This window comes from Echinops telfairi, unplaced genomic scaffold (assembly GCF_000313985.2).
Source record: "Echinops telfairi isolate 266 unplaced genomic scaffold, ASM31398v2 ScPeMD7_7421;HRSCAF=8459, whole genome shotgun sequence".
Lineage (NCBI taxonomy): Eukaryota > Metazoa > Chordata > Mammalia > Afrosoricida > Tenrecidae > Echinops > Echinops telfairi.
The window spans coordinates 20,963,772-20,988,187 of record NW_022111321.1 but is presented as its reverse complement, the minus strand read 5'-3'; the positions used below and the strand labels follow the sequence as shown (position 1 = coordinate 20,988,187).

Here is a 24,416-nt window from a genome sequence, read left to right as displayed (position 1 = left end):
AAATTGTAAACAAAATGCAATCGAACAAAGCTTTGCAGCATGCTTATGGGAATGTTGTCCCACATAGGACAACAGTTGTTAGATGGATCAAGCATGAGAGGAAGGGTGGGAAGACCTCAAGAATGAGCTGAGGTCATGTCCTGTCAACGCTCGCTGGCTGCGACCCCACGTGCGACCCGCCGGCCGGTTAGAGTGTGCACGGGTATCTCCGGGATCACTTAGCTTCCACCGGGAGTGGCTTCCTCTAGTGGAGATGTCCAGTGTAGGAAGAACATCTACTTAAAAGAAATTTAAAATCAACTGGAATCCTTGACTGAGGACTCGCAGAGAAACTTCCGCTCGGTATATTATGAGAAAGTGGGGCTTCGTGGAATAGAAGAAAAGAAATCACTAGAAATTCTCCTAAAAGATGACCCTCTGGATATCGAGAAACTTCATACTTTTAGTCAGAGGTTCCCCCTCCCGTCCATGTACCGCGCCCTGGTGTGGAAGGTGCTTCTAGGAGGGATCCCATGCCCAGGAGAAGGCCTGCAGCTCCGGAGCACTACTCGGACATCCTGCACGCCCTGCGGGTCATCCGCTTCGTGGGCCCTAGCGGCCCCAGGTGGAAGTCTCTCCTTATGTACCAGCTAGAGTCCGGGAAGCTGCCGCGAAGCCCCTCTTTTCCGCTGGCGCCCGAAGACAAGGTGTTTCTGGCCATTTCGAAAGCCATGGAAGAGGTGGTGGAGGACAGCGTGGACTGCTACTGGGTCATCCACAGCTTCGTCAGCCTGTTAAGGAAGTACCAGGACGCTCTGCCCCAGCTGCCAAAGGCAGCTGACCAGTCCTTGAATCTGGAAGACAGCAGGCTGCTGAGTCACCTGAAGACGTGTTCTGCGCTCTCCAAACTGCCCTATGACCTCTGGTTCAAGAACTGCTTTGTGGACTGCTTGCCTGAGTCCAGTCTGCAGAGGGTTTGGGACAAAGTCGTAAGTGGATCCTGTAAGATCCTCGTGTTTGTAGCAGTGAAAATTTTGTTAACCTTTAGGATAAAAGTAATGGCCCTGAACAGCGCTGAGAAGATCACCAGGTTCCTGGAAAATACTCCCCATGAGAGCTCGGACGCCATTGTGAACAAGGCCATGGACTTGTGGCACAAGCATTGTGGGACCCCGGCACATTCCGCCTGAGTGCCCCCGACACCGGGCCTGCTGAACCCGGTGGGAACCAGGCTCTTGGTCTTGTGCTCAAAGTGTAACGTTTCCCCAGTAAAATGATTTAATCATGAAACCTGCCATGCTGCATCATGGAGGTGACTCGGAAGTCCAAGTTCAACTCTGAAGAGCCTTCTGTCAAGGGTACTTAGATAATAGCTCCCTGTTTTAAAGCCACTCAGCTAGGGTGGGGGAGGCACATGAATAAGCAGTGCATCACGAGTGCATGCCTCTCCCAGATGAGCACCACACCATGCTAGCCACTGCTGAAGGCCGAGTTCTGGAATAAAGAGCAGCACCCCTTTGTTGACACCTCGGGGGTGGGGGGTGGGGGGGAAAGAATGAGCCGAGGCAGGGAAGACGGTCAGTCCTGCCACCTGAAGAAAAGGGCTGAAGTTGAAACAGTGGTGAAAGATTGTAGGATCACCACCAAATGGACAGTCGCTGAAGTTGGGCTCTCCCGTGGTTTAGCATCTTCACTTCTAAGCCAACATCCTGGCCTGGCAACCTTTCAGCTGGCTGGGTGCCAAAAACTTTGCACAATGAGCTATTCTTCCAGTCATCAGTCTTTTAAGTGAGATCCAGGTTAATGAAGATAATTTTATAGAACAGATCCTTACTGGGGTGAGTCTCCGATTTAGCAATATGACCCCGAGAGCAAGGTCCAACCCAATGGCTCCCAAAGGGGATCTGCTGGTTGTTGTTAGGTATCATCCAATCAGGTCTATGAGCCTACGGATCTGTTGGACCAGTTCAATTCAAGGCAGACAGATCAGCTAACTAGGTAATGACCCTTGTTTTTGAAATTCCTAAAGGGGTAATTTAGGGGCCCTAGTGGCATTGTGGGATATATGTTGGGCTGCAGTTCAAAACCATTAGCCGCTCGCTGAAGACAAATGGGTGCATAAGCAAGTGTTGTGAAGAGAGCGGATGGTGCCCAGCTATCAAAAGATATAGCATCTGGGGGTCTTAAAGACTTGAAGTTAAACAAGCAGCTATCCAGCAGGGAAGCAAATAAGCCCACATGGAAGAAGCTCAACAGCCTGTATGATCAGGTGTCTGGGATCAAGTGTCAGGTATCAAAAGATCCAAAACAAACAACTATATTGCTTCAAATGAGGGAGTTGGGAGTAGAGACCCAAAGCCCATCTGTAGACAATTGGATATTCCCCCACAGAAGGGTTATAAGGAAGGGATGATTCAACCAAGGTATAGTATAGCACCGAAAAAACACACGTCATACCTCTAGTTCCTGAATGCTTCCTCCTCACCACTACCATGACTCAATTCTACCTTACAAATCTGGCTAGACTGGAGAACACACTGGGTACAGATAAGGGTTCTGGGCACATGGAATTCAGGACAGATAACCCCCTCAGGAACAGTAGTGGGAGTAGTGAGATCATGATGGTAGTGGGATGGTCGAGGATGGGGAAGGGGGAGAAAGGGGAACCCATCACAAGATTGGATATATAGGGATATATATACTCCTCCCGCCACAAGGGGAGCAATAACATTAATGTGAGTGAAGGGAGACAACGGACAGTGTAAGATACAAAATAATAGCAATATATAATTGATCAATGATTCTTGAGGGTGGGAAGGTGGGGGAGGAAGGGGAAAAAAGAGGAGGTGATACCAAAGGCTCAAGTAGAAAATGTTTTGGAAATGATGATGGCAACATATGTACAAATATGCTTGATACAATTGATGTATGGAATGTTATAAGAGCTGTAAGAGCCCCCAATAAAATGAATTAAAAAAAAAAAGAAAAAACACACCAGACACTCTATGAGAGAAAAGGGAGGCTTGCTCCACCCACCAAGCGTTACAGTCTCAGAAACATACAGAACATACTCTGTCCTATAAGATTGCTGTGAGCTGGCAACGACAGGGAGTTTGTATGTTTTTGAAGTGATAATCTTGATAGATTTTCTTTTTTCTTTCTTTATTTTTTGATAGATTTTTTTCAAGCAACACACAACCTCTTCAAGTGCCTACTCAGGGAGGAAAATTTCAGAATGCTCATCTTTAGCGGTCCTCCTCCGCCGCTGCATTTCACTGTAATCCTCCTCACTTTTGTACCTCTATCACAGTGGTTAAGTCCTCCTGGTATAGTGGTTCAGCGTCGGGCTGAGAGTCTCAAGTTCAGCAGTTCCAAACCACCAGCCATGCCAGTGGAAGAAGATGAGGCTTTCTACTCACAGGCAGATTAGTCTTGGAAACCTCCGGGGGTGCTTCTACTCCCTCCTACATGCTCGCTATGAGTTGGAATTGACTTGATGGAAGCGAGTAGATACTGTGCATATATTTCATAATTTTCATCTCCACAGCAACACACCCACGTGGGTGATTATCATCTCTATTTTAGAGATGAAGAAACTGAGGCGCACACTTGTTCAAGATTGCCCCACAGACTAAGTGGCAAGAACAGACTTAGACCCTCGGAACTGTGATTCCAGAACCAGAGTCTAACCACCTCATTGTTCTATTTCTCCTCTGGGCCTTCTTACCTCCTCTATCCCATTAGGCAGCTTGAGGAAGTTGCTTGCCCTAAGTGGATGAACATTGCTAATTAAGTGAAATTTCTATGGCCTTCTTACACTGCCACCTGGTGGCATAGCCAATTAAAGCAACCAGCTGGCACATTGCATGACAGGATGTGCTCACAGGCCTTTCTCCCTAACTACATCAACACAGGCCGGCTGTTTCTGAGCTCCGCTTGAGCCTGCTTTGAACCAAACACAGAGCACATGACAGCAAAGGGACACGGCAGAACACCTGGGGCCCCAGGGGAAAAAAAAATCGACATTTTGCAGATTAAGAGATCACAGAAAACTTTTGAGCCCCTCTTCTGGGGCAATAAATACATCTTTAACAAATGTGTTTATACTTTTGAGACCGCACCTGGTCTTTGGAGTCCCTGAGCGGTACTGTTAACTGAAAGGCTAGATGTCTGGGTCCACCTGGGAAGAAAGACCTGATAATCTACTTCCAAAAACCCACCATTGAAACCCGCTAGAACAGCCTCCTCTGATGAACCTGGGCTCACCGTGACTCAGAATCTACATGGGGGAAACGGTCTTGTTTTTAACGTTGGTTTTATAGTATTTTGAGCAACTAGTTATTCCTGGAGGCCTTGTGTTTAAAAATATTTGGTTTCTATCTCCCACGCCCTTTTTATTGAGATTTGAGTGAAAGTTTACAGAGCAAATTGGCCTCCCCATCAGGAAATCGGACACATTTTGTTTTGTGTCCCCCATCGCAGTCTCTGCCCTGTATCAGCACGCCTCCCACTCGCTCCCTGTGTGTCCTGTTTCCACTCATCCTTCTCATCCGCCCCTTCCAGTCCAGAGCTGCATCCCACCCTAAATGCTGCCCTTCTGATCTTGCATCGGCTGAGTTCCAAGGAGTGTGGACCTCTCTGGTGCTATTGTTCCCTTTATAGCTCTGTCTATCCTTTGGCTGAAAGGTGAGTCATGGCACCGAACATACAACTTTCCTCTAGTTTTCTAATGCTTCCTTCCTCCGACTATCATGATCCCAATTCTACCTTACAAATCTGGCTGGACTAGAGGATGTTCACTGGTACAGATCAGAGCTGGAAACACAGGGACTCCAGGACAGATGAACCCCTGGACCAGTGGTTAGAGTAGCTATATCAAGAGTAGCTATACCAGGAGGATAAGGGGAAGGTGGAGTGGAAAGGGGGAACTTATCACAACAATCTACATGTAACCCCCTCGCTGGGGGACAGACCACAGAAAAATGGGTGAAGGGAGATGTCGGACAGTGTAAGACATGAACAAATTTTATAAATTATCAAGGGTTCATGAGGGAGGGAGGGGAAAATGAGGAGCTGATACCAAGGGCTCAAGTAGAAAGCAAATGTTTTGAGAATGACGATGGCAACAAATGTACAAATGTGCTTGACACATGGATGGATGGATGGAATGTGATGAGTTGTATGAGGCCCCAATACAATGATTAAGAAAAAGGTGAGCCATGGAGATGAATTCCATTCCAGAAGAACGTCCAAAGGCCATAGTCTCAGGGTTAGCTTTGCACAAAGATCAGCTAACTGAAACGTTGGCAGTTCAAATGCACTAGTCTCTCTGCAGAAGAAAGATGACGTCTGTTCCTATAAAGATTCATAGTCTTAGAAACCCTAGGGAACAATTCTACTCTGTCCTAAAGGATCACTATGAGTTAGAATTGACTTGCTGATAGTGGGTTTGATTTTGACTTAAGTTTAGGAGAGTATTCTATCTTGATATAATCTTGACTTCCTCACCCTTGGAAGTTTTTATACCTTTTATTCTCTCTTTTTGCTTTGTAGCTGTTATGGTTTATAGATTGATATCTGTCCTAAGCTGGGTCTCTAAAGAAGCAAAATTGGTGGCATTTATATGTGAAAGGGCTTCCAAAAATTTGTGGATCAATGGAATTAAAGATGATAGTTCTTTTCCACAAACTTTTTGAAGCCCTCTTATTCAGATGCATATATATATATATATTGTATTCCCCCGAAAGTAAGACATCCCCTGAAAATAAGACCTACTTATAGTTTTGCCTGTCACGGAAATACTGGTATAGGGCATCCCCCCCAAAATAAGGCAGAGAGAGAGAGAGAGAGAGAGAGGTAGGTGGCGGGGAGGAAGGAAGGGAGAAAGAGAGGAAAGAGAGACAAAGAGGAAATTTATCTCAAGGAAATGGCTCACAAAGTTGTAGACTGGCAGCTCAATGAGCCAGGAGGCTTCTCCTGACTCATAATTGCAGGTGCTGATGAAAAGCAAAGGAGGTAAGACAGACAGCAGGCTGCTGGCTGTGAGTGTGCCCCAGGCCAGCAATAAGGGGGCAGGCTTTGGACCCACAGGATGCAGAGCCTTACACCTCCTAGGATCATTGAACAATATGGCATGCTGCTGGCTCCAGTCCAGAGAATCAGGTGTCAGATGATGACAAACCAGATGCTAGATCTAGCAAAGTTCAAGCAGGCTTTGCCAAAATGTTTACCATGAGGACCTTCAAAGAGTTTAGGGGAAATTTTAAAATTTAAATTGATGTAAAATGGATGAATCACCTCTATAAGTATTACATACACCCTATTTGTATAGTCCTCCAATTTAACTAAAATTGGTTTAATTAAATCAATGCATATAGTCCAAGGGTTTAATTTTAAAGCTCATAGAACAATTTAATTAAAAATAATTTTGAATTTCCATGAAAATTTTCCATGAACTCTTTGAAGGCCCCTCGTAGACTGGAAGAAGCCCGAGCTAAATTCCTGGGGGGAGTGGATTGACTACTCACAGCAGATCTCATCATGGATGTGGTGACAGTCTATCCTATCTCACTGTGCGGGCCCACTACATCATAGCGACCAAACTACTGAGGAGGACAACCCCCCTAAATTGATGGTTTGTTTTATTTTCAGTCTTGTACGTTTATTTTATTTTTGAAAAATCTTTAACTGGGTTCATGTGGTGGAGTGAAATTTCTTAATGTGGCTCTTCTACCCAAGTCTCTGTAACCCCCACCAACTGTTGGGGTGGGACTATACAAATACGAGCATGTAACAATGGAGGGATAGATCAGTTTTTATTCCCACCTCCCTGGCTATATGGATGGGCCATTTTTGAAGCAGAAGCAGAGAGAGAGAGCTCCTGAAGACCCGGTAAGGGCACGTTCAAGATCGCTTTCTGAAGTGGCTGAGGTCACCCAGACCAGACGCACTAGAGACTGGCATGGAGGCTCAGAGGAGCTGTGCCAAGACTATGCGGTCCCTTCTCCTACTCTGGCCCGAGACTACAGAACTGTGGAACAGAGCAACAGGCAGGCTGGCTTCATGGCCACAAGAGAGGCAAAGGCCAAGGGAAACTTTGCCAAGGAGACTAATGACTGTATCCTTACTGTTTGCTGATCCTTGACTTCCCTAATAAACTCCCTTAATTGTGAGTATTGTTTGTGAGTTCTCTGTGGCCTTTGCAATAAATTATGAAAACCTATCATAGATGTAGAGTGGTGTGGGAGATACAGTTGAAGTTAAAATTGGCGCATAAGCAAATGTGGTGAAGAAAGCTAATGGTGCCCCGCTATCAAAAGATATAGCATCTGGGGTCTTAAAGGCTTGAAAATAAACAAGCATCCATCTAGCAGAGAAGCAGCAAAGCCCACATGGAGGAAGCACACCAGCCGGTGTGATCATGAGGTGTTGATAGGATCAGGTATCAGGTATCAGGCATCACTGACCCAGAACAAAAAATTATATCTATGTGAAAGAGGGGGAGGGTGGAGTGGAGACTCAAAGCCCATCTGTAGGAAATCGGATGTCCCATCACCAAAGGGTCACAAGGAAGAGTCAAACTAGTCAGGGTGCAGTATAGCACCAAGGAAACATCCAACTTTCCTCTAGTTCTTTAATACTTCTTCTCCCCTCCTATCATGACCTCAATTTTACCTCACAAATCCAACTAGACCAGAGGATGGACACTGGTACAGATAAGAGACTTGTAACACAGGGAATCCAGGACAGATGAACCCCTTAGGACCAATAATGAGAGTAGCGATACCAGGAGGGTAAGGGTAAGGTGTGGGGAGAAAGGGGGAACCAATCACAATGATCTACATATACCCTCCTCCCTGGGGGACAGACAACAGAAAAGTGGATGAAGGGAGATGCCGGACAGTGTAAGACATGAAAAAATAACAATTTATAAATTATCAAGGGTTAATGAGGGAGAGAAGGTGAGGAAGGGAGGGGTGAAAATGAGGAGCTGATACCAAAGGCTCAAGTAGAAAGCAAATGTTTTGAGAATGATGATGGCAACGAATGTACAAATGTGCTTGGCACAATGGATGCATGTATGTATTGTGATAAGAGCTGTAGGAGCCCCTAATAAAATGATTAAGGAAAAAAAAAGTGAAGGAAAATAAAAAAGAAACGGAGGGGAAAAAAAGGGGTTTGATGTGACAGCAGTCTCATGTGTTTCTTCCTGGGAGGTGGAAGGCACCTAGTGTGCAGTTTGCGTGTGCACGTGCTTCCTATCACAGTTATGCACCTGTCATGTGTCCCATGCTTACACGCACCCTCACTTGTGAATGAGCCTCCCGGGTATACAACTCTGACTATAGCGGCTGCAGGCGTGCAGTGCCTGGTCTGAAAGAGTGTGCCCTGTCAGCCACGTGGGTACCTGATGCGCGATATGAAGTTTGCAGGTGTGTGATGTGTTCCACTGCCAGTGCATTCTGTCAAGGTGAGGGCTGCAGGGGGATCTAGAGGGGCAGACAGTTTGAACTAGGTCGGGGAGGAATGGCAGGGAAGGGGTCGCTGACCACTGGGTTGGTGGAGGTGTGGTGGACCTCATGGCTGATCACCAGCAAGGTTTGGGGGAGAAGGCAGCAGAGCACAATACTCTAGTCATCATTGACTGGCATGGGCCCCCTGCATTTCTGGGTGATTGTAGCAGATTTCTTGGTTCCTGCCCTGACTCGATCAAGGGCAGAGGACACTAGAGTCCAGCATCTCCAGCCACCACCTCATAGACCTTCCCTTCCAAATGGGCCTCCAACCCAAATGTCTAGGGACCACTACTGATGGGTGCTTTTATCCTTATTTACTGACTCCCTCACTGATCGGTAGTCATTACTGTCACCCGAGTTCTCACTCATTTTCCGGCACGATGGTCTCTTAGACCCACCTCATCTTCTGGTCACCTTGTTTCTCTCCAGATTTGCTCACACTGTCTCACGTGTGTAGGTTGCTGTGTTAGGCTGTGTTGTCTGGAGTGTCAAACCAGTGACACTCATATATGTATAAGAAAGAAGTTCATGTCAAGAAATAATTTTATTTCATGTCCCAGCCCAGTCCCACTTAAGTGCATGGGTCCAGTGGTAGCTGAGGTCTTCTTCTGACTCACGTAGCTGCAGGCTGATGACGCCGAAAGGTGCGGCAGAAGCAGGGAGATCACAGGCTCATGTGTGCAGTGGACCCAAAGTCGGTGGGAACATGGCAGGAAGCGACAGCTCCAGGGTCGGTGTCCCACATGAGGCTGCCCCTGGGGGCAGACACACAGACTCCAAGCAAGCAGGAGGGCAAAGGGCCCCCGAGAGAGGTTCCCAATGTCTCGTGTACAAAAGGGCCACTCTCCCAAGGTGGCATCACCAGGCTGTGAACTGACTGGTGTGGTGCACTCCATCCCTACCCTCTCAAGACGGTCAAGTGGCCAAAACATCTAACTGCCATGCTGTCTTCAGTGGCTCTGCTCTGGGTCTCCATTTTGTCTCTCTACTTAATTACTGTTTTTGTTCTGTTTCTTTCTCCATTCAGTGTTACAGCTAAGCATTTCTTCTTCCGCTCGTTACACAGATTTCAGGACTGGGGTCTTTGTTATCAGAGGGACTAGGCGGAGAGTATCATCAGGATGTCATCTCGTCTCCTCTCGGTGCCCTTGTTCGGGTGATTCATGTTAGTCAGAATGTCCTTCTGCTCTTCAAAACCAGGATTTAGAAATAAGTTGAAGTTCGCACCATTCACGAGGGGTCGTCATGAACCCAAATCAACCAGTATGGAACTAGCAGTCACAGTGGCAACAGCAACAAAGGAGCCATTTGCATCAGACTCCAGTCTGCGAGTCTCCACTCATCTGCCAGGTTGCCACACTGTGGGGCTTGTGTGTTGCTGTGACGCTGGAAGCTAGGTCACTGGTATTTCAAATACCAGCAGGGTCACCCATGGTGAACAGGTGCCAGTGAAGCTTTCGGACTAAAAGCAGACTAAGAAGAAGGAAGAGAGGACCCACCTATAAAAAACTAGCCACTTGCAAATGGCAGAGCTTTGATAGAGTGATGAGCCCTTCATGTAGGAAGACATTCAAAATACAACTGAGGAGGAGCCTCCTCTTCAGGATAGAGTTAAACTTAATGACATGGATGGAGCAAAGCTTTGGGGACCTCCGTTTGCTGCCGGAACATGACTCAAAATGAGAAGAGCAGCTGCAAGTATCCATTAAGAAATAGAATGAGGACTAGACAAAGTATGATTCCAGGAAATTGGAAGTCATCAAAATATGAAATGAAACACATAAAGACTGATATCCTAGATATGAGAGAGCTGAACTAGACTGGTACTGACCACTCTGAATTAGGTAACATATGGTTACTGTGCCTGGAATGACATCAGGGACGACAAGCTTTGTCAAAAAGAGTATTTCTAGATCTAGCTTGTAGTACAATACTGTGGGTATAAGATAATATCCATATGCCAGCAAGGAAGACCAAGCATTACAACTATTATTCAAATTCATGTACAAACCACTAAATCCAGTGATGAAGATACTGAAGTATTTTGCCTCCATTTTCAATCTGGAACTGATCAAACATGCAACAAAGATGCCTTGGTAATTACTGACAACTGGAATAAAAAGAAACAACGAGGAAACATCCATCGTTGGAAAATATGGCCCTGCTGATATGAAATGAAGCTGGAGGACAAATGATAGAATTTTGCATCACACATGCTGTTTTTAAATAACATAAATGGTAACCATACATGTGGATCTCAACAGATGGAATCCACAGGAATCAAATCATCTACATCTGTGGGAACAGATGATGGAGCAGCTCAATAGCATGATATTGAAGGCCACAGGTTGACTCTGGAACAGGCCATCGACTGCTAATAAGCAGGTTCAGGTTGAAGCTGAAGAAAATGAAAACGAGTTCATGAGAGACACAATATGATCTTGAGCATCTCTGAAGGTGGAGACCATCTCAGAACAGATACGAACATTAGTGACCCAACACCAGGGGAGGTGTGGGATACCATCGAGCACATCAGACAGGAAGAAAGCAAAAAACAAAAGCAAGAACACTGGGGGACCTGAATCTATGAAACAATGGAAAGTCTAGCCTTCTTGGATCTGAGCCACTCACGGAGCTGGTAATTGAAGGTTGGTGGTGAAGTGGAAAGACCACTAGACTCAATTAGACAGGTAGAACTTGACCTACCACTTATTCCCTCATCTTCAAAATAGCACACGATGCCTTCTTTCACAAGGTTGTCATAAGGATAAAATATGAGATTACACACAAACCCTCCTCCTAGCTCCGTGTCTGGTGTGAAGTAGGTGTTTGGTAAATTACTCAAAACTAAATAGGAGTCATAAAATGTTCAATGGGACCAAACTTGGAAGTACAGCCTCCATCTCTCTGCCTTACTCTGTGTTCCCTAGGGTTAGCGCCCCGTGTGTCATGGAATTTTCAATGGCCTCATATGTATGTGATAACTGGACAATGAATATAGGTCAGACTGGAAAAGAATTGATGCATTTGAATTATGCTGTTGGTGAAGAATAATAAAAATACCATGAACTTCTAGAAGAATGAACAAAGCTGTCTTGGAGGAAGTATAGCCAGAGTGCTCCTTAAAGCAAAGATCTCTAGACTTTGTCTCGTGCATTTTGGACATGTTACCAAGAGAGATGAATCACTGGAAAAGGACATCAAGCTTGGTAGATGGTCAGCAAAAGAGAGGAAGACTGTCAATGAGATGGGTTGACAGTGGTTGCAACCAGGGGCTCAAAAATAACACCAAAGGAAAGATGGTGCAGGGCTAGGCAGTGTTCCCATCTATTGAACACAGGGTTGCTATGAGTCTGTACCAACCCAACGGTGCTTAAGAACAGCACAGTTCTTGACAGAAAGCAGATGTTTATCACTTTTTCAATAAGCGAATGAATGGATAAAATGAAATAAGAGAGATCATTACAGTACCATATTGGCAAAAACACATAACCTATACTCGGACTTATCTGCACCATTACTAGAACCCTGGCTATGGCCCAGGCATGGCACCTAGCAGGGTGCTTGGTGTCATAAGTATTCAAGAAGTTCTTGCCAAACAGATAGACCCAAGGAATTATCGGACACGTCTACGTAATCAAGTGTGTCAAGATGGGGGAATGCGTTGGGAAGTTGGAATCTACAGTATTCAACAATGAAACCCACACTCAACCCACTGCCACTGAGTTGATTCCAACTCATAGTGAAGCCTGTGAGGGCGCAGGAGGACAGCCTTGGAAGTTTCTGAGAACAGTTTCTGAGACTGCAGGCTTTGATTGGAGTAGACAGCCTCATCGTTCTCCCTTGGGGCAACTGGTGGTTTTGAATCGCCGATCCTGGGGTTAGCAGCCCAATGTAAAACCACCACCACCACTGCCAGGGCCCCTAAATGATAAAATAGGTTCACTTATTTTCCAAATGATACTTGGATGAGAATGTTCAAAGTTCATTTTGAACACAACACACACCGAAGCCTTGTCAAGTGCTTCCTAAACAAATGGAGTGCAATCCGTTGGGTCCGCTCCGCGAGTCGAGCGGAGGTGGAGAAAGGGATGGTAAAACTCTAAAATGGAGGAGCCTTAACTGGCGGCCTTAGAGTCTATGCTGGCTCATAGCAACCCTACAGGACAGAGTGGAACTGCTGCTAGGGGTTTTGAGAGTAGAAAGCCTCACCGCTCTCCTGCACAGCAGCTGGTGCCTTTGAATCGCTGACCTTTTGGTGAGCAGCCCGAGAGGATGCCCCAGGCCTCCAGAGCAGGCAAGCTCACACAGACGACAAAGGGAAGATGCCGAAGGGTCACTCTAATGATAACCTCCTTCCCTTTCCACATGAAGGGTGGGTTCTCTGTTTGAATTTCAGTGACACAAACCCAGTTGTGAACATGATTTACCGGCTTCAATTGGCTCATCACTGTGCTTTCTTCTTCCGGGACAGGAGGAACCGTTTCGAATTACCACTGGGTGAAAAAGTAGTGCCATCGACTTTCAGCTGATAATTTGAGGCTATGCTACACCAGTCTGAAAGATGGAGTGTTCATCCAGTCCACAAGCACTGACTGCTTCCCCTGGGCAACGTGCTGTCTTGGGCGCAGGGTACAGATGGAATCCCTAAGCCGCTGGCGCTTTCAGCCTCAGAGGGGCCAGAGGAGCGAGGCATGGTGACGGGGAGAAGGACGGATGCAGGAGCCAGGGAGCCTGAAGCAGAATGCAGACTTAGGCATTTGGGAGCAATGACTCAGCCCATCAGAGCACGTGTTTGCTCTGTTTGCCTGGAACGTACAGTACATTTGGCGATTAAGCAAACTTCCCAGGGATCGTTGTCAGTGATGTTTTCCACAATTGACACTGTTCTCCACCCCAGTAGGGCAGGAGATTGGGGCGTGATGATAATCCACTCCATTCAACATTGATCTGATGCAGATTAGTCAACTAGTTAGTTCCCTACGGACAGTGAAGATGCTAGCTGAGGAGAGGTTAGAAGAATATTATTGAACTGATGGAGGAAGGCTCACGGTCAGAGGTTCTCAACCTGTGGATCGTGACCCCTTTGGGGGCCCAATGACCCTCTCATAGGGTTTGCACGATTCATAACAGTAGTAAAATTACAGTTATGAAGTAGCAACGAAACTAATTTTATGGTTGGGGGTCAGCACCACATGAGGAAGTGTATGAAAGGGTCACGGCAGTAGGAAGGTTGAGAACCCCTGGTCTAGGTGACATAAAGAATGGCCAAGAATGAAGAGAAAGACTATGGCTAAGGCTTGTTTGTACTCTCACTGCCATTGAGTCTGTGCTGGCTCATAGTGACCCCCCTGGTGGGCTTCCGAGACTGTAATTGCTTACTGGAGCAAAAGCCCAGTCTTTGTCCTGTGGAGCTGCTGCTGGTTTTGAACTTCCAATCGTGCTGATTGCAGCCCAGTGTGTAACCACCACACCCCCAGGGCTCCGTAATGATGGTTAGGTCAGGCTAACTTTTCTCCGGATTTGAGTCTCCCCACAAAAACCCAAACCAAGCTCACTGCCGTTGAGTCCGTGCAGACTCGTAGCACAAGTAGAGCTGCCCCTGTGAGTTTCTAACACTGCAATTCTTTTTCTGGGAACAGAAAGCCCAGCCTTTCTCCCATTTGAGTCCCAGAGCATTTGAAATTGTGCCGTCTCTAAAGCTAAAGGCGTAAGAATCACAGTTATTGATAACGAGGCTGATACTACCAACAAACATACAGCAGTCGGACCATGGTTTGGAGGAAAAATGAACCTTAGAAGCTTCCTGAGACTCAAATGTCATTTTTAGCGGCTAACGTGTTTCCAAGTTGGCCATTCTACATTTGGATGCACAGAGGAAGGGGGGGAAAAGCTCCCTGAAGGCCACATGCAGAGGAAGGGCTGCAGACAGTGACTAACATTCTGTTTCCTGCTTTTTATTGGCTTGTATTCTTTGAAAAGCAAAACAAAACAGATAGGAGAACCGCTGATGTGCAGGCAAGCCTGATGCTGCCATGGGTCGGTTGTCAAAAGATGTCGTATTTCCAGTTGGGAGAATGCACATCAGTGTGGCTGAGCTGTACATGTGGTGGTCGTTCCATCAGTGTGTGCTTACCCCGCTGTGTATAGTCTCAACAACAATAAAAATAAATTATATGTATAGTGCAAACTCGGTACACGTATGTTTCCAAGAGTTCATGGAGAAATTCCACCGTCTTTTCGTCCCTTTCCATGCACACTTTCTGCTGGCTGGGAAGCGCCCTCATTGCTGTGTGATGGCTGAGTCCGGGGTCAGCTGTGATCGTGTGTGCTGCTGGACAGAGCAGGAAGAACACCACCCAGAGGTGTGTCTTCTGAGCTCCATGTCACCACCCTTGTTGTTGCCATTTATAACACTCTCTCCAAAGGCAGACACCATCAATACAACCAGCATTTACTGAGAACCTACTATGTGCCAGACCCCGGAGCAAGGTGCTTTCTTATAAGATCCAGCTGGGTGAGAGGCTACAGATGAAACTTGGGGATCTACTGGCAACCAGTGGGGGTCACATGCTCACCCTTAAGACTTCATCCGGATTTCACCAAGCTAAGCATTTTCAGAGACCTTCTCCTTTGCAGGAAAAAAAAAGGTGTGGGGGGGTGTAATTTTACTTCTTCTTTCTTTTAACCCCCTTTTCACATTCTTGTCAGTTTAAGTTCCTTTCTTTCATGCATTCTAATACCCATATATTTCATTTTCCACCCACCCCGACTCCCTGCTCCGTCCCATTCTATCAGGGGAGAACTCGTAAATGTCATTGGTCACAAATCCACTCTCTGTGCTCGCCAGAGTCACAAACCCACTCTCCGAGGGGTTCACAGCCACGTTGTCATAGTCACAAGACATGTCATCAGGCGTGGCTTCTCCTGAACACACTCGGAAGGAAATATTCTTCAGGTCTGGCCGGGTCTCCGCTAAGTCAGCCTCGCTTTGTTCTCTGATGACGTTATACACCTCCAGGTCCAGGCTGCTTCCTTGGTGGGGGGGCGGCCAGATGGTGGGCTGATCCTTTGTGCTAGGGTCTGGCTGCTCCTGAGTTCTAGGGGAAAGCAAAGCAAGACTGAGGGTTCTCGCCAAGAGAGATTGACCAGGACCCTGTGCTTGTCTGCCCTTCCCACCAACCTCAGCTTACAGGCCAGGGCTTTTGAGTGAAGGGCAGGAAACATTGTTGTTACCCCCAAACAACTGTTGATCACTCACTGCTGCCAGAGTGTACGTCAAGGGTGCTGAACTTGGGGTTCATAGACCCCTCAAGAGGCCCATGGATAGAAATGGACAGGGGGTGGCCAATATCACATTAGGAAAACACCCTAAATTGAAATTTAGTATGTCCTTCAATTATGAATGTAGGAAGGAAGCCGTAGCAGGGTTCATAATAGCTGTGGCTTTGTCATGAACAGAAGCACAAATGTTTTCCTAGCATGTTATTATAGATCTCTTGAAATACATCTCACGCTCCTCTCTCTCACACATTTTAGTCATTCTAAACCTGCTGCTGTTGAGTTGGTTCTGACTCATGGCGACCCCACGTGTGCCAGAGTCAAAATGCACAGGAGGGTTTTCAATGGCTGGAACCTCGTGGAAGTAGATTGCTAGGTCTTTCTTCTTCAACACCTCTGGATGGATTAGAACTACCAACCCCTTGGTTAGTAGCCAGGCACAAACTGTGCCACCCAGAGATGTTATGCTAATTATACGTACTACTAAATAACATACTACCATTGAGCTGATTCAGACGCATAGTGCCTGTAGGGCAGAATAGAACTGTTTCACTGGGCTTCTGGGACTAGATCTTTATGGGAGCAGACAGCCTCATCTGTCTTCCAATGAGTGCCTGGTGAGTTTGAACTGCCAACCTTGTGGTTAACAGCCCCACCGCACACCCATGGCTCCTTATCATTAAATAAATAGGCATTAATAAAGAAGTGCATATGTGACTACATCTCAGATGCATTTCTGGAAACCCTTTGCTCTACATTCTGTCCGTATAATGGCTTCTTTTGTCATCATCTGTACTTATCTGATGCATTTAAACCCTCATTCTGGGAAGGGGTTCATCGGCTCGCCAGATTGACAAAGGGGTCCATGGCGCCCAAAAGGTTAATGACCCTTGGGATCGGCAGACCCCTGGCTTCTGAGTCATGATTGTTGCATCCTGGTGACATGCTGGTTAAATAAATGGAGCAAAGGAGGGAACTCAAGAACCAACCGCAGAATAAGCAGCCGGGGCCTCAGTTGCACAATATTTTAAAGAGAATCCTATGTTTTAGGCTAAAATGAACTAGTCAAGGAAAATCATAATACTCAACTTTCTTGAATGCATTCTTTAATCATCAAATAGAATTAAATGTGTTATAAAGTGAGGTTGGTTCTACAAAGGAATCTTATGTCACCTTAAATTGGTAACCAAAGGGAGCCAGATCCTAAATTAGATCTGATCAATTTAGGTTTGATTAACCATGGTGGCTTGTGACCCTGCTCCTGCCAGGAGTTCTGTAGGCTGCGTAGTGCAGCTGCTTATAGCAACCCACGCTTGTTTGTTTTACGGAAAGAAGAGTCCACTAAAATGATTGTGTTTGTGTCTATTTCATTTTTGAATTAAGTGATTGAGTTTCAGATTTTTACCAAATTGTATCGGGACAGTCATTTTCCATTTGACTCACCCTTCGTTGCCTTGGCTCACTCACTCAACAGAAAGTTTTCTGAGTGAGTCATGCACACAGGAGAGCACAGTGTCATCCCTCACCTCATTAAGAGCCTTCCACACACTCACGGAGAGAAATGAAAGAATGACAGATCCTTAGCAATAGTTCTCTGAATCATAACGATGCACAAAAATGTTTAGTACATCTGAATTCCTTGAGGCGGTCAGAGAATCCAGTCTCAATTCAGCTCTGGGTGATTCTCTGGGAGGTGCTGAGGCTCTTAATGACGTGAGAAGGACAACATCCACATCTCCAGGAGTGCCCCCCGGATGCAGAACACAAAGGTTGACATGAGGAAGGTCTTGCTTACCTCTGCCTAGAGATCCAAACCCAGCCCACGACAGCGGCGATCACGAGGAGGAGGAAGAGGGGAACGCAGGGGATTAGGATGTAGGCCAGGTTCAAGGCAGTTTCTGAAAAGGAAAAAGCACCCCCCCCCCACCCGAAGCATTAGTAATGCCTTTGTGTGAGCACACTCTTGGAAGGATATAGATATGAGAAAAGGTTGTTTTACCCATACGAGGGTAAGTCAAAAAGTATTGCCAGGATTCCAGTTCATACATGCATGGGTTCATTCCAAGCAACACGTTTACACACATCCCTGTGATCGGTGGGTGGCTGTGGATCAGTGCTCTCTGTCGTACTCCTGTCTTGTCTCATTTGGGTGCCTTCAAACCAAAGGTCCAATCAAAGCTGTGGCTTCTCAGGGCACTCGCTGGGCCAGTGAAAGGTCAGCTCAGAAGGTGATGGAGAGATTCTCTCCTTTCTTGTCATTACCCTCCTTCAGCAAAGAAGGGGCTGCTTGGGCTGTGTTGATGCCCTTGCCTGTAAGGACAGCCACTGTGGGAAGCAGAAGTGAGGTGGCCACTGGGGAAAACAGGAAAGCAAACCAGAAGTCCCAGCATTTTTACCAGGAAAGAGGAGGCCTGGTAAGAGGAATGAGGTTGACGGTAAAGCCGTCTCACTGTTTTGGGCTGAGACTGAGTCCCTGTTCTCGGCAGGGACTATGAAATACTCTGAAAGTCTGATTTCTTGTGGAGTCTTTCACGCTTGTTAGGTGCCATCCAGTTGGCCTAACTCATGATAAGCCCACCCATGCTCAGTGAAATGAAATGCTGCCCGGGATTCTGTGTTGTGGATCAGACCGTTCCTGGACTTGATTTTTGTACATAGACCCCCTGGCCTTTTCTCTCAGTCCCTCTTAGTCTTGAAGCTCTGCTGAAACCTGTTGAGCTTCATAGCAACACACCAGCCTCCACTGACAGATGGGGGTGAGGGGCGGGGGTTGGGGGGTCGTGCATGAAGCTCGTGACTAGGGGTTGAACTCAAGGCTCCCTCACGAAAGTTGAGAATTCTACCACTGAATCATCAATGTTCTCCCATGAAAACAGAATCAGAGAATTCTTCCCCAAGGAGCTTCAAGGAGAATCAAGGATCGGGATCAGCTGCCCCTTCATATTCCCATTGGTCCAAGATTCCCAACCATCCAGAGGCCGTGTGTTTCTGTGCAAACCTGACAACTGGGAATACCTCCTACCCCCCAGGAGCACTTTAATTATCCCCAGTTATAACCGTGAGTGGTAAACATGCTGCCCTCCTTGGGTTAGCACTTTTCTTTGGTTCAAAACATTTTCACCTATTCGATCCCAAACCAAACCCAGAGGCATAGAGTGGATTCTGACTCACAGCAACCCTACAAGAGAGAGCTTCTTATGGTTTTTTATGAGGCTGTAAATCTTTACAGGAGCAGACAACCTCACCTTTTTCCTCCTCAAAGCAGCGGATGGGTCTGAACCTCCAACCCTGCAGTTAACAGCCCAAGGTCTAACCTGCCAAGATTCTGTTTCACAAATCATACCCGCAGTATTCTATTCCATGTTATGCACACAGTAATGTTCTCAGGCACATAAGACAAGTATTAGTACTCCTCTCTGCAAAATGACTAACGGGAGAAATTAGAAGTTGCCAGATGTCTAACAAAAATCCCAGATGTCTTATACTCCAGTATATCATCTTATTCTGCATTTTATGATTTGCCTTTTAAAATGTTCTGTCCATTTCCTCTATTTGTCACATGGGTTTCTGTTTCTCCTTTTTTAAGTTCATTACTTTTTTTTGGTTTGTGGACAATATGTACAGCAAACCACGCACCAATTATGCAGTGTCTACACATACAATTCAGCGTCATTGGCGATATTCTTTGAATTGTGTAACCACCCTCACGCTGTTTCTGAGTTGTCCTCCCCCATTAACCTGTAAAGCCACAGCCCTCTAAGGTTCCTATCTCGTCTTTCCAGTTGCCATGGTCCGTTGGATCCACGTAGGTACCCAGATGCCTGTTGATCACAGGTGCTGTGCCTCAGGACCTGGTTCTTTCTATTCTCATTTCTCTGTATCTGCTCTCCCAAACCCTTCTCTCCATGCCCTGCCCTCCATCCTTTGGATGATTCATATGAATACTTGCATTTCACCTCCTGTCTAGTCTAATTGTCTGAGGACAATTAGCATCCTTCTATTTGCATTCTTCTCTGATGACACCTCCTGTCTGTTAGCCATTTGACTGTCATTGTTGGTGAACTGTCTGTTCGTGTCTTTTGTTCACTTTAATTGGGTCGTGTGTTCTTCTCATATTGATGCCTTGTAGTGTACTTGAGATTTTGGTCATTAGGCCCTTGTCCCTTGTGCCATTACTAAAAATTCCTCCCCACCACCATCTATGGGCTCTCATTTTATTCTTTTGATGAAGTCTTTGATATGCACAAGTGTCTTCTTTTTAGTAGGTCCCAGTCATCTATTTTGTCTTCCATAGTGTGTGCTTCCTTTACTATTATACTTGGTAGTCGGTGTATGCCTTGCAACAGGGCCCTTAAGTTTGTCCCAAGGTTCTCATGGCTGATCCTTGTAGTACTGGGGTTTACATTTAGGTCTTTCATCCATCGTGAGTTGTTTTTGTGCATGGAGAGAGATATGGGTCATGCTTCATTCTTCGACAAATGGAGATCCATTTTTGCCAATACCATTTGTTGAAGAGGCTGTCCCTGTTCCATTTGATAGTTTTTGGCCCTTTGACAAAAACCAGTTGCCTGTAGGTGGATGCATTTACTTCTGAGCTTTCCATTCTGTTCCATTGGTTCATGTATCTCTCATTGTACCAGCTCCTGGTAGTTTTTACTACTGTGCTATGTGGTAGGTTTTGAGGTTGGGTAGTGTGAGGCCTCCTACCTTTTTTTTTTAAAGGAGTTCTTTGCTTATCCTGGATCTCTTCCCTCTCCATATGAAGCTGGCAATTAGCTTTTCCCTTTCTTTACTGAATGAAGTTGGGATGTGGATCTGGATTGCATGGTAGCTATAGATCGACATCTAATACTTGGGACGGTTTTGCAAAGACATCGACACCACCTCTGGTTTTGTTTTGTGGTAGCAGTAGGAAAGAACAAAGCAGGATAGTTGTTCACCACGGCAATGTGTCCTCAGGAGCCCCCCACAATCTATGAGTCCCAGAGGACTTCTACACGGACCTTGATTATCTGTAGATGTTTCTTTGGCATCTACTTTCTGAGTGTCTTCTGGAATTAGGGGTTGATGGGTTGGAGATTTGGTTCTGTCGCCTGGAGAGAGAAAGACATGGATTAGGACCCTGAAGCAAGGCATCGCAGCCCAGGGATTTTCTGAGCTCCTTCCAGAGCCAAGGTGGGATGCCAAAAAGCAGCAGCAATTTGATGAGTGCAGTTAATAACGGCAGGGACAGTCACGGGTTGAATTTTCTGTCCTGGAGGTTTCATTGTCAAGTTGCCAAGGGGAGAGCCAGGGAATCTCTGCTAGGACCATAAAGATTCCACCTGGATCACCTCCTGTTTCATTCGATTGAATTATTCATTTCATATTGTGAATCATGCCATGTAACATCCAAGATTGTATCTGCAGCAATGGCTTTTTAGCTGTAGACAATGCTGTAGAGATAGAGACGAATGAACTGCTTATTACCCTGCTGGCTGCAGGGTGCACCTGTCCAAATTGCCTGGTTAACACTGGTGGCACTCCTGTTGAGTAATGGTCTAAAGAGCACGTGTTTCTAAGCCTATGAAAAGAACGGAATCCAAACCAGTGCTGCATAGTTGACTCCGACCCGTGGCTAGCCTCTCAGTATCATAGCAGAACTGTGCAGCACAGGGCTGTCAGCAGGAGAGAGCCAGGCCTTTCTTCTACGCTGTCTGTGGCTAGGCATGAACTGCCCAGCTTTTATTAGCATGCTGAGAAACAGCCCAAATTAACCCAAATCTCAAACAACAGGCTTACCTCCTGGCCTCATAGGAGGAGCTGTTGGCCTCTCTGTAGAGAAAGAGACAAGCAGGGAAACCATCACATGTCCATTCCATCTGAATAAAACTGACCAGAGCACAGCGTTCTAGAGCCGCATGCACTTTATCTAGTGTTAGCAGATGCCAGGAGCTGGGCCAGTAAGTCCCAAAAGGCACTGCTGTGCAAAGATCAGAGGTGATGCCCTGGGGTCTGACTACTTTCTCCCAGCTGTGTTTGGGTATTTCCCCCCATTAAAATGTAGTTGAAAGCTTTTAAGTATAAAAATTTCCAAATACATATAAGAGCACAACCATTAGTATAATGCATCTCCATGTATCCATCATGAACTCAACCATTATCAACACATGGTTAATTGAGTTTCAATAAGGCCCACTCCAGGCCAGGATTTTTAAAAGCAAATTCTGGATTTCTTATCAATTAGTATTGGGGACTCTTTAGGAAACTAGAGGAGCCCTGGCGGTGTAGTTGTTATGCATTGGGTTAACAGGTCAGCAGTTTGAAACCACCAGCCTCTTTGAGAGAGAAAGATGGGGCTTTCTACTCCTGTAGAGTTACAGTCTCAGAAACTCACAGGGGCAGTTCAACCCTGCCCTACAGGGTTCTTATGAGTAGGCATCCACTTCCTGGCAGTTAGTTTGGTTTGGTTTTAGAAAACAATACACACTGATCTCCAAGCAGTGGTTGAGGGCCTAAGGGGACCAGCCAGTGGAGATTGATGACCCAGAACCTTAGGAAAGTCAGATTGCATGGGCAACTACATCCAATGCCTTTGCTCTTGACTGGGAGTGTGGTAACCCCTTATGCTGATCAGATGCTCAGGGTCCATGGGACAGGGTCTTTAAGAGTAAGATGTTAGGAATCAGAGTTCTAAAGTCAGGATGTCAAGTCTTATTCAGAAAGGATACCAAAACAAGCAACCACAACAAACAAACAAATTTACACCCAATGAGTTAATTCTGACTGATAGCAACTGTGGTAGTTACGTAATCTGTTGTCAATTTGAGACTTAAGAGTGAAGGGGTGGAGTTAACCTGTCAATCAGGTCTCAGCTTGATGACCTCATTTCGAGTCACTAAGGAAATAAACAGCTCACTGGAGTTGGGACACTCACATACTCCCTGGGATCCATGCTTGCTGACAAGACACATGAACTATGCTAGAGCCCTGGCACTGGAGGAGCCACGTGGAGACCCCTGGCAGCACTGAAATGCCTTGACCGCCACTGGATCCACAAGACTTTCCACCCACTGGCCTATGATCTTCCTGCATTCGGCATCATTGCATGTGTTTCGTGAGTCTGAAGAGGACTTTATAGATTGGCATTGGACATATGGGCTAATATCAGACTATGGACTTGATCTAGACTGGGCTGAGGTGTTTTCTCAGTATTCCATTGCTCTTGTATCTAAATCTCTTTCTTATTCACATATGAGTGTCTATGAATGTGTTTCTCTAGTCTACCTGAACTAACATAGCAATCCAATAGGTGTGTGTGTGTGTGTGTGTGTGTAGAGCTGAAACTCATTCACTTATTTACTGAAAACAAATCACTTAGATCACATTAAAACCATGGTTTTTTAGTTGATTCCAACTCCTAGTACACCTATAGGACAGAATAAAACAACAACAAAACAATAACAAAAAGCTCACTGCCATTGAGTCAATGCTGACTCATAGTGACCCCCTGTGGGTTTCCATGAACTCTGTTTATGGGAGTAGAAAGCCCTGTCTTTCTTGCTTGGAGCTGCTGGTGGTTTTGAACTGCTGCCCATGCAGATTGCAGCGCAACACGTAACCATTACACCACTAGCGCTCCTGCAGGCAGGATAGAGCTGCCTTAATGGATTTTTCAAGGCTGCAAATCTTTTTTAGAAGCAGAATGCCACATCTTTCACCCATGGAGTTGCTGGTGGGTTTGAATTGATCACTTTTAGGTTAGTAACCAAGCACCTAACCACCAAGCCACCAGCGATCTTTAACACTTGCATAGTATCCACTATATGTCCCCCGTGTATTATAAAACCAAATTTAGTTAATCCTGATAATCTTATGAAGTAGGTGCTATTCTAGTTTAAGACAAGTACACAAGGACAATGAGGTACAGGGAGATTAATCTCACAGTTGCACTTGGATTTGAACCAAATATGAAGGAGACAAACTCCGAGACAGGAAGTGGGGATAGAGCTGCAAAGGAGAGAGTCCCAGCCCTCCCAGTAACTCTAAGGAGTTACACCCTACAGGTCGGCCATAAGGTCTGGAAAGACAGGAGAACATTAATATTAACTTTGTGATGCTTCACTACAAGGTATAATGTATACTATAGTCAGTGATAGTACACGATTTGCCATTCTACAAGGCCACTTGGCCAAACCCTGCTTTAGTTACTGTTCGACAAGTCCCTTGCCACTCTGGAGTGATGGGACAAGGGCGTGCAATCCTGTTGGGACCACAATGGGTGGCCTTCAAGTGCACTCAGTCATTGGCCAAGCATGGTATGCTTGCAGACGTCACCCCAGCCTTGTAGGACAGGAGCAGTTAAAGTACAGCCTGTGAGGCACTATGATTCTTATTCCGCCCCCTGCTGCCAGTCTGGTTTGGGGGGCCCCTGAAAGGCTTCCCAGTAGAAATTATTTTTTTGTAAATTCTTAAGTTGAAATAATTTCATAAATAATTGCAAGATTTATGAAAACTTGTGAAAATAGTAAAAAAATTCCCATGAACCCCTCACCTAGGCTCTCCAAATGTTAATCATTTTACCTGCTTACTTGCTTCGTTATCTGTCTCTGTGTGCAATCCCACCCCCAAGAGCAAGTTACACTGATGCCCTTTATTTCT

General features: G+C 45.9%; 1 protein-coding gene and 1 pseudogene across 1 annotated transcript in view; one reads left to right on the top strand and one right to left on the bottom strand.

Annotated features, from left to right (window-relative positions):
• The first annotated feature begins 312 nt into the window (after positions 1-312).
• On the top strand, positions 313-1,169 carry LOC101642995 (annotated as a pseudogene).
• A 13,757-nt stretch (positions 1,170-14,926) lies between these two features.
• LAYN (layilin) overlaps positions 14,927-24,416 on the bottom strand; it is an 18,461-nt gene continuing 8,971 nt past the window's right edge. Inside the window, exons 3-5 of the mRNA XM_045297755.1 lie at positions 20,780-20,869; positions 17,572-17,674; positions 14,927-15,595 (exon numbers count right to left, since the gene is read on the bottom strand). Coding sequence (XP_045153690.1) covers positions 15,232-15,595; positions 17,572-17,674; positions 20,780-20,869 — 557 coding nt within the window. The 3' untranslated portion in view covers positions 14,927-15,231. The remainder of the gene's footprint in view (positions 15,596-17,571; positions 17,675-20,779; positions 20,870-24,416) is intronic.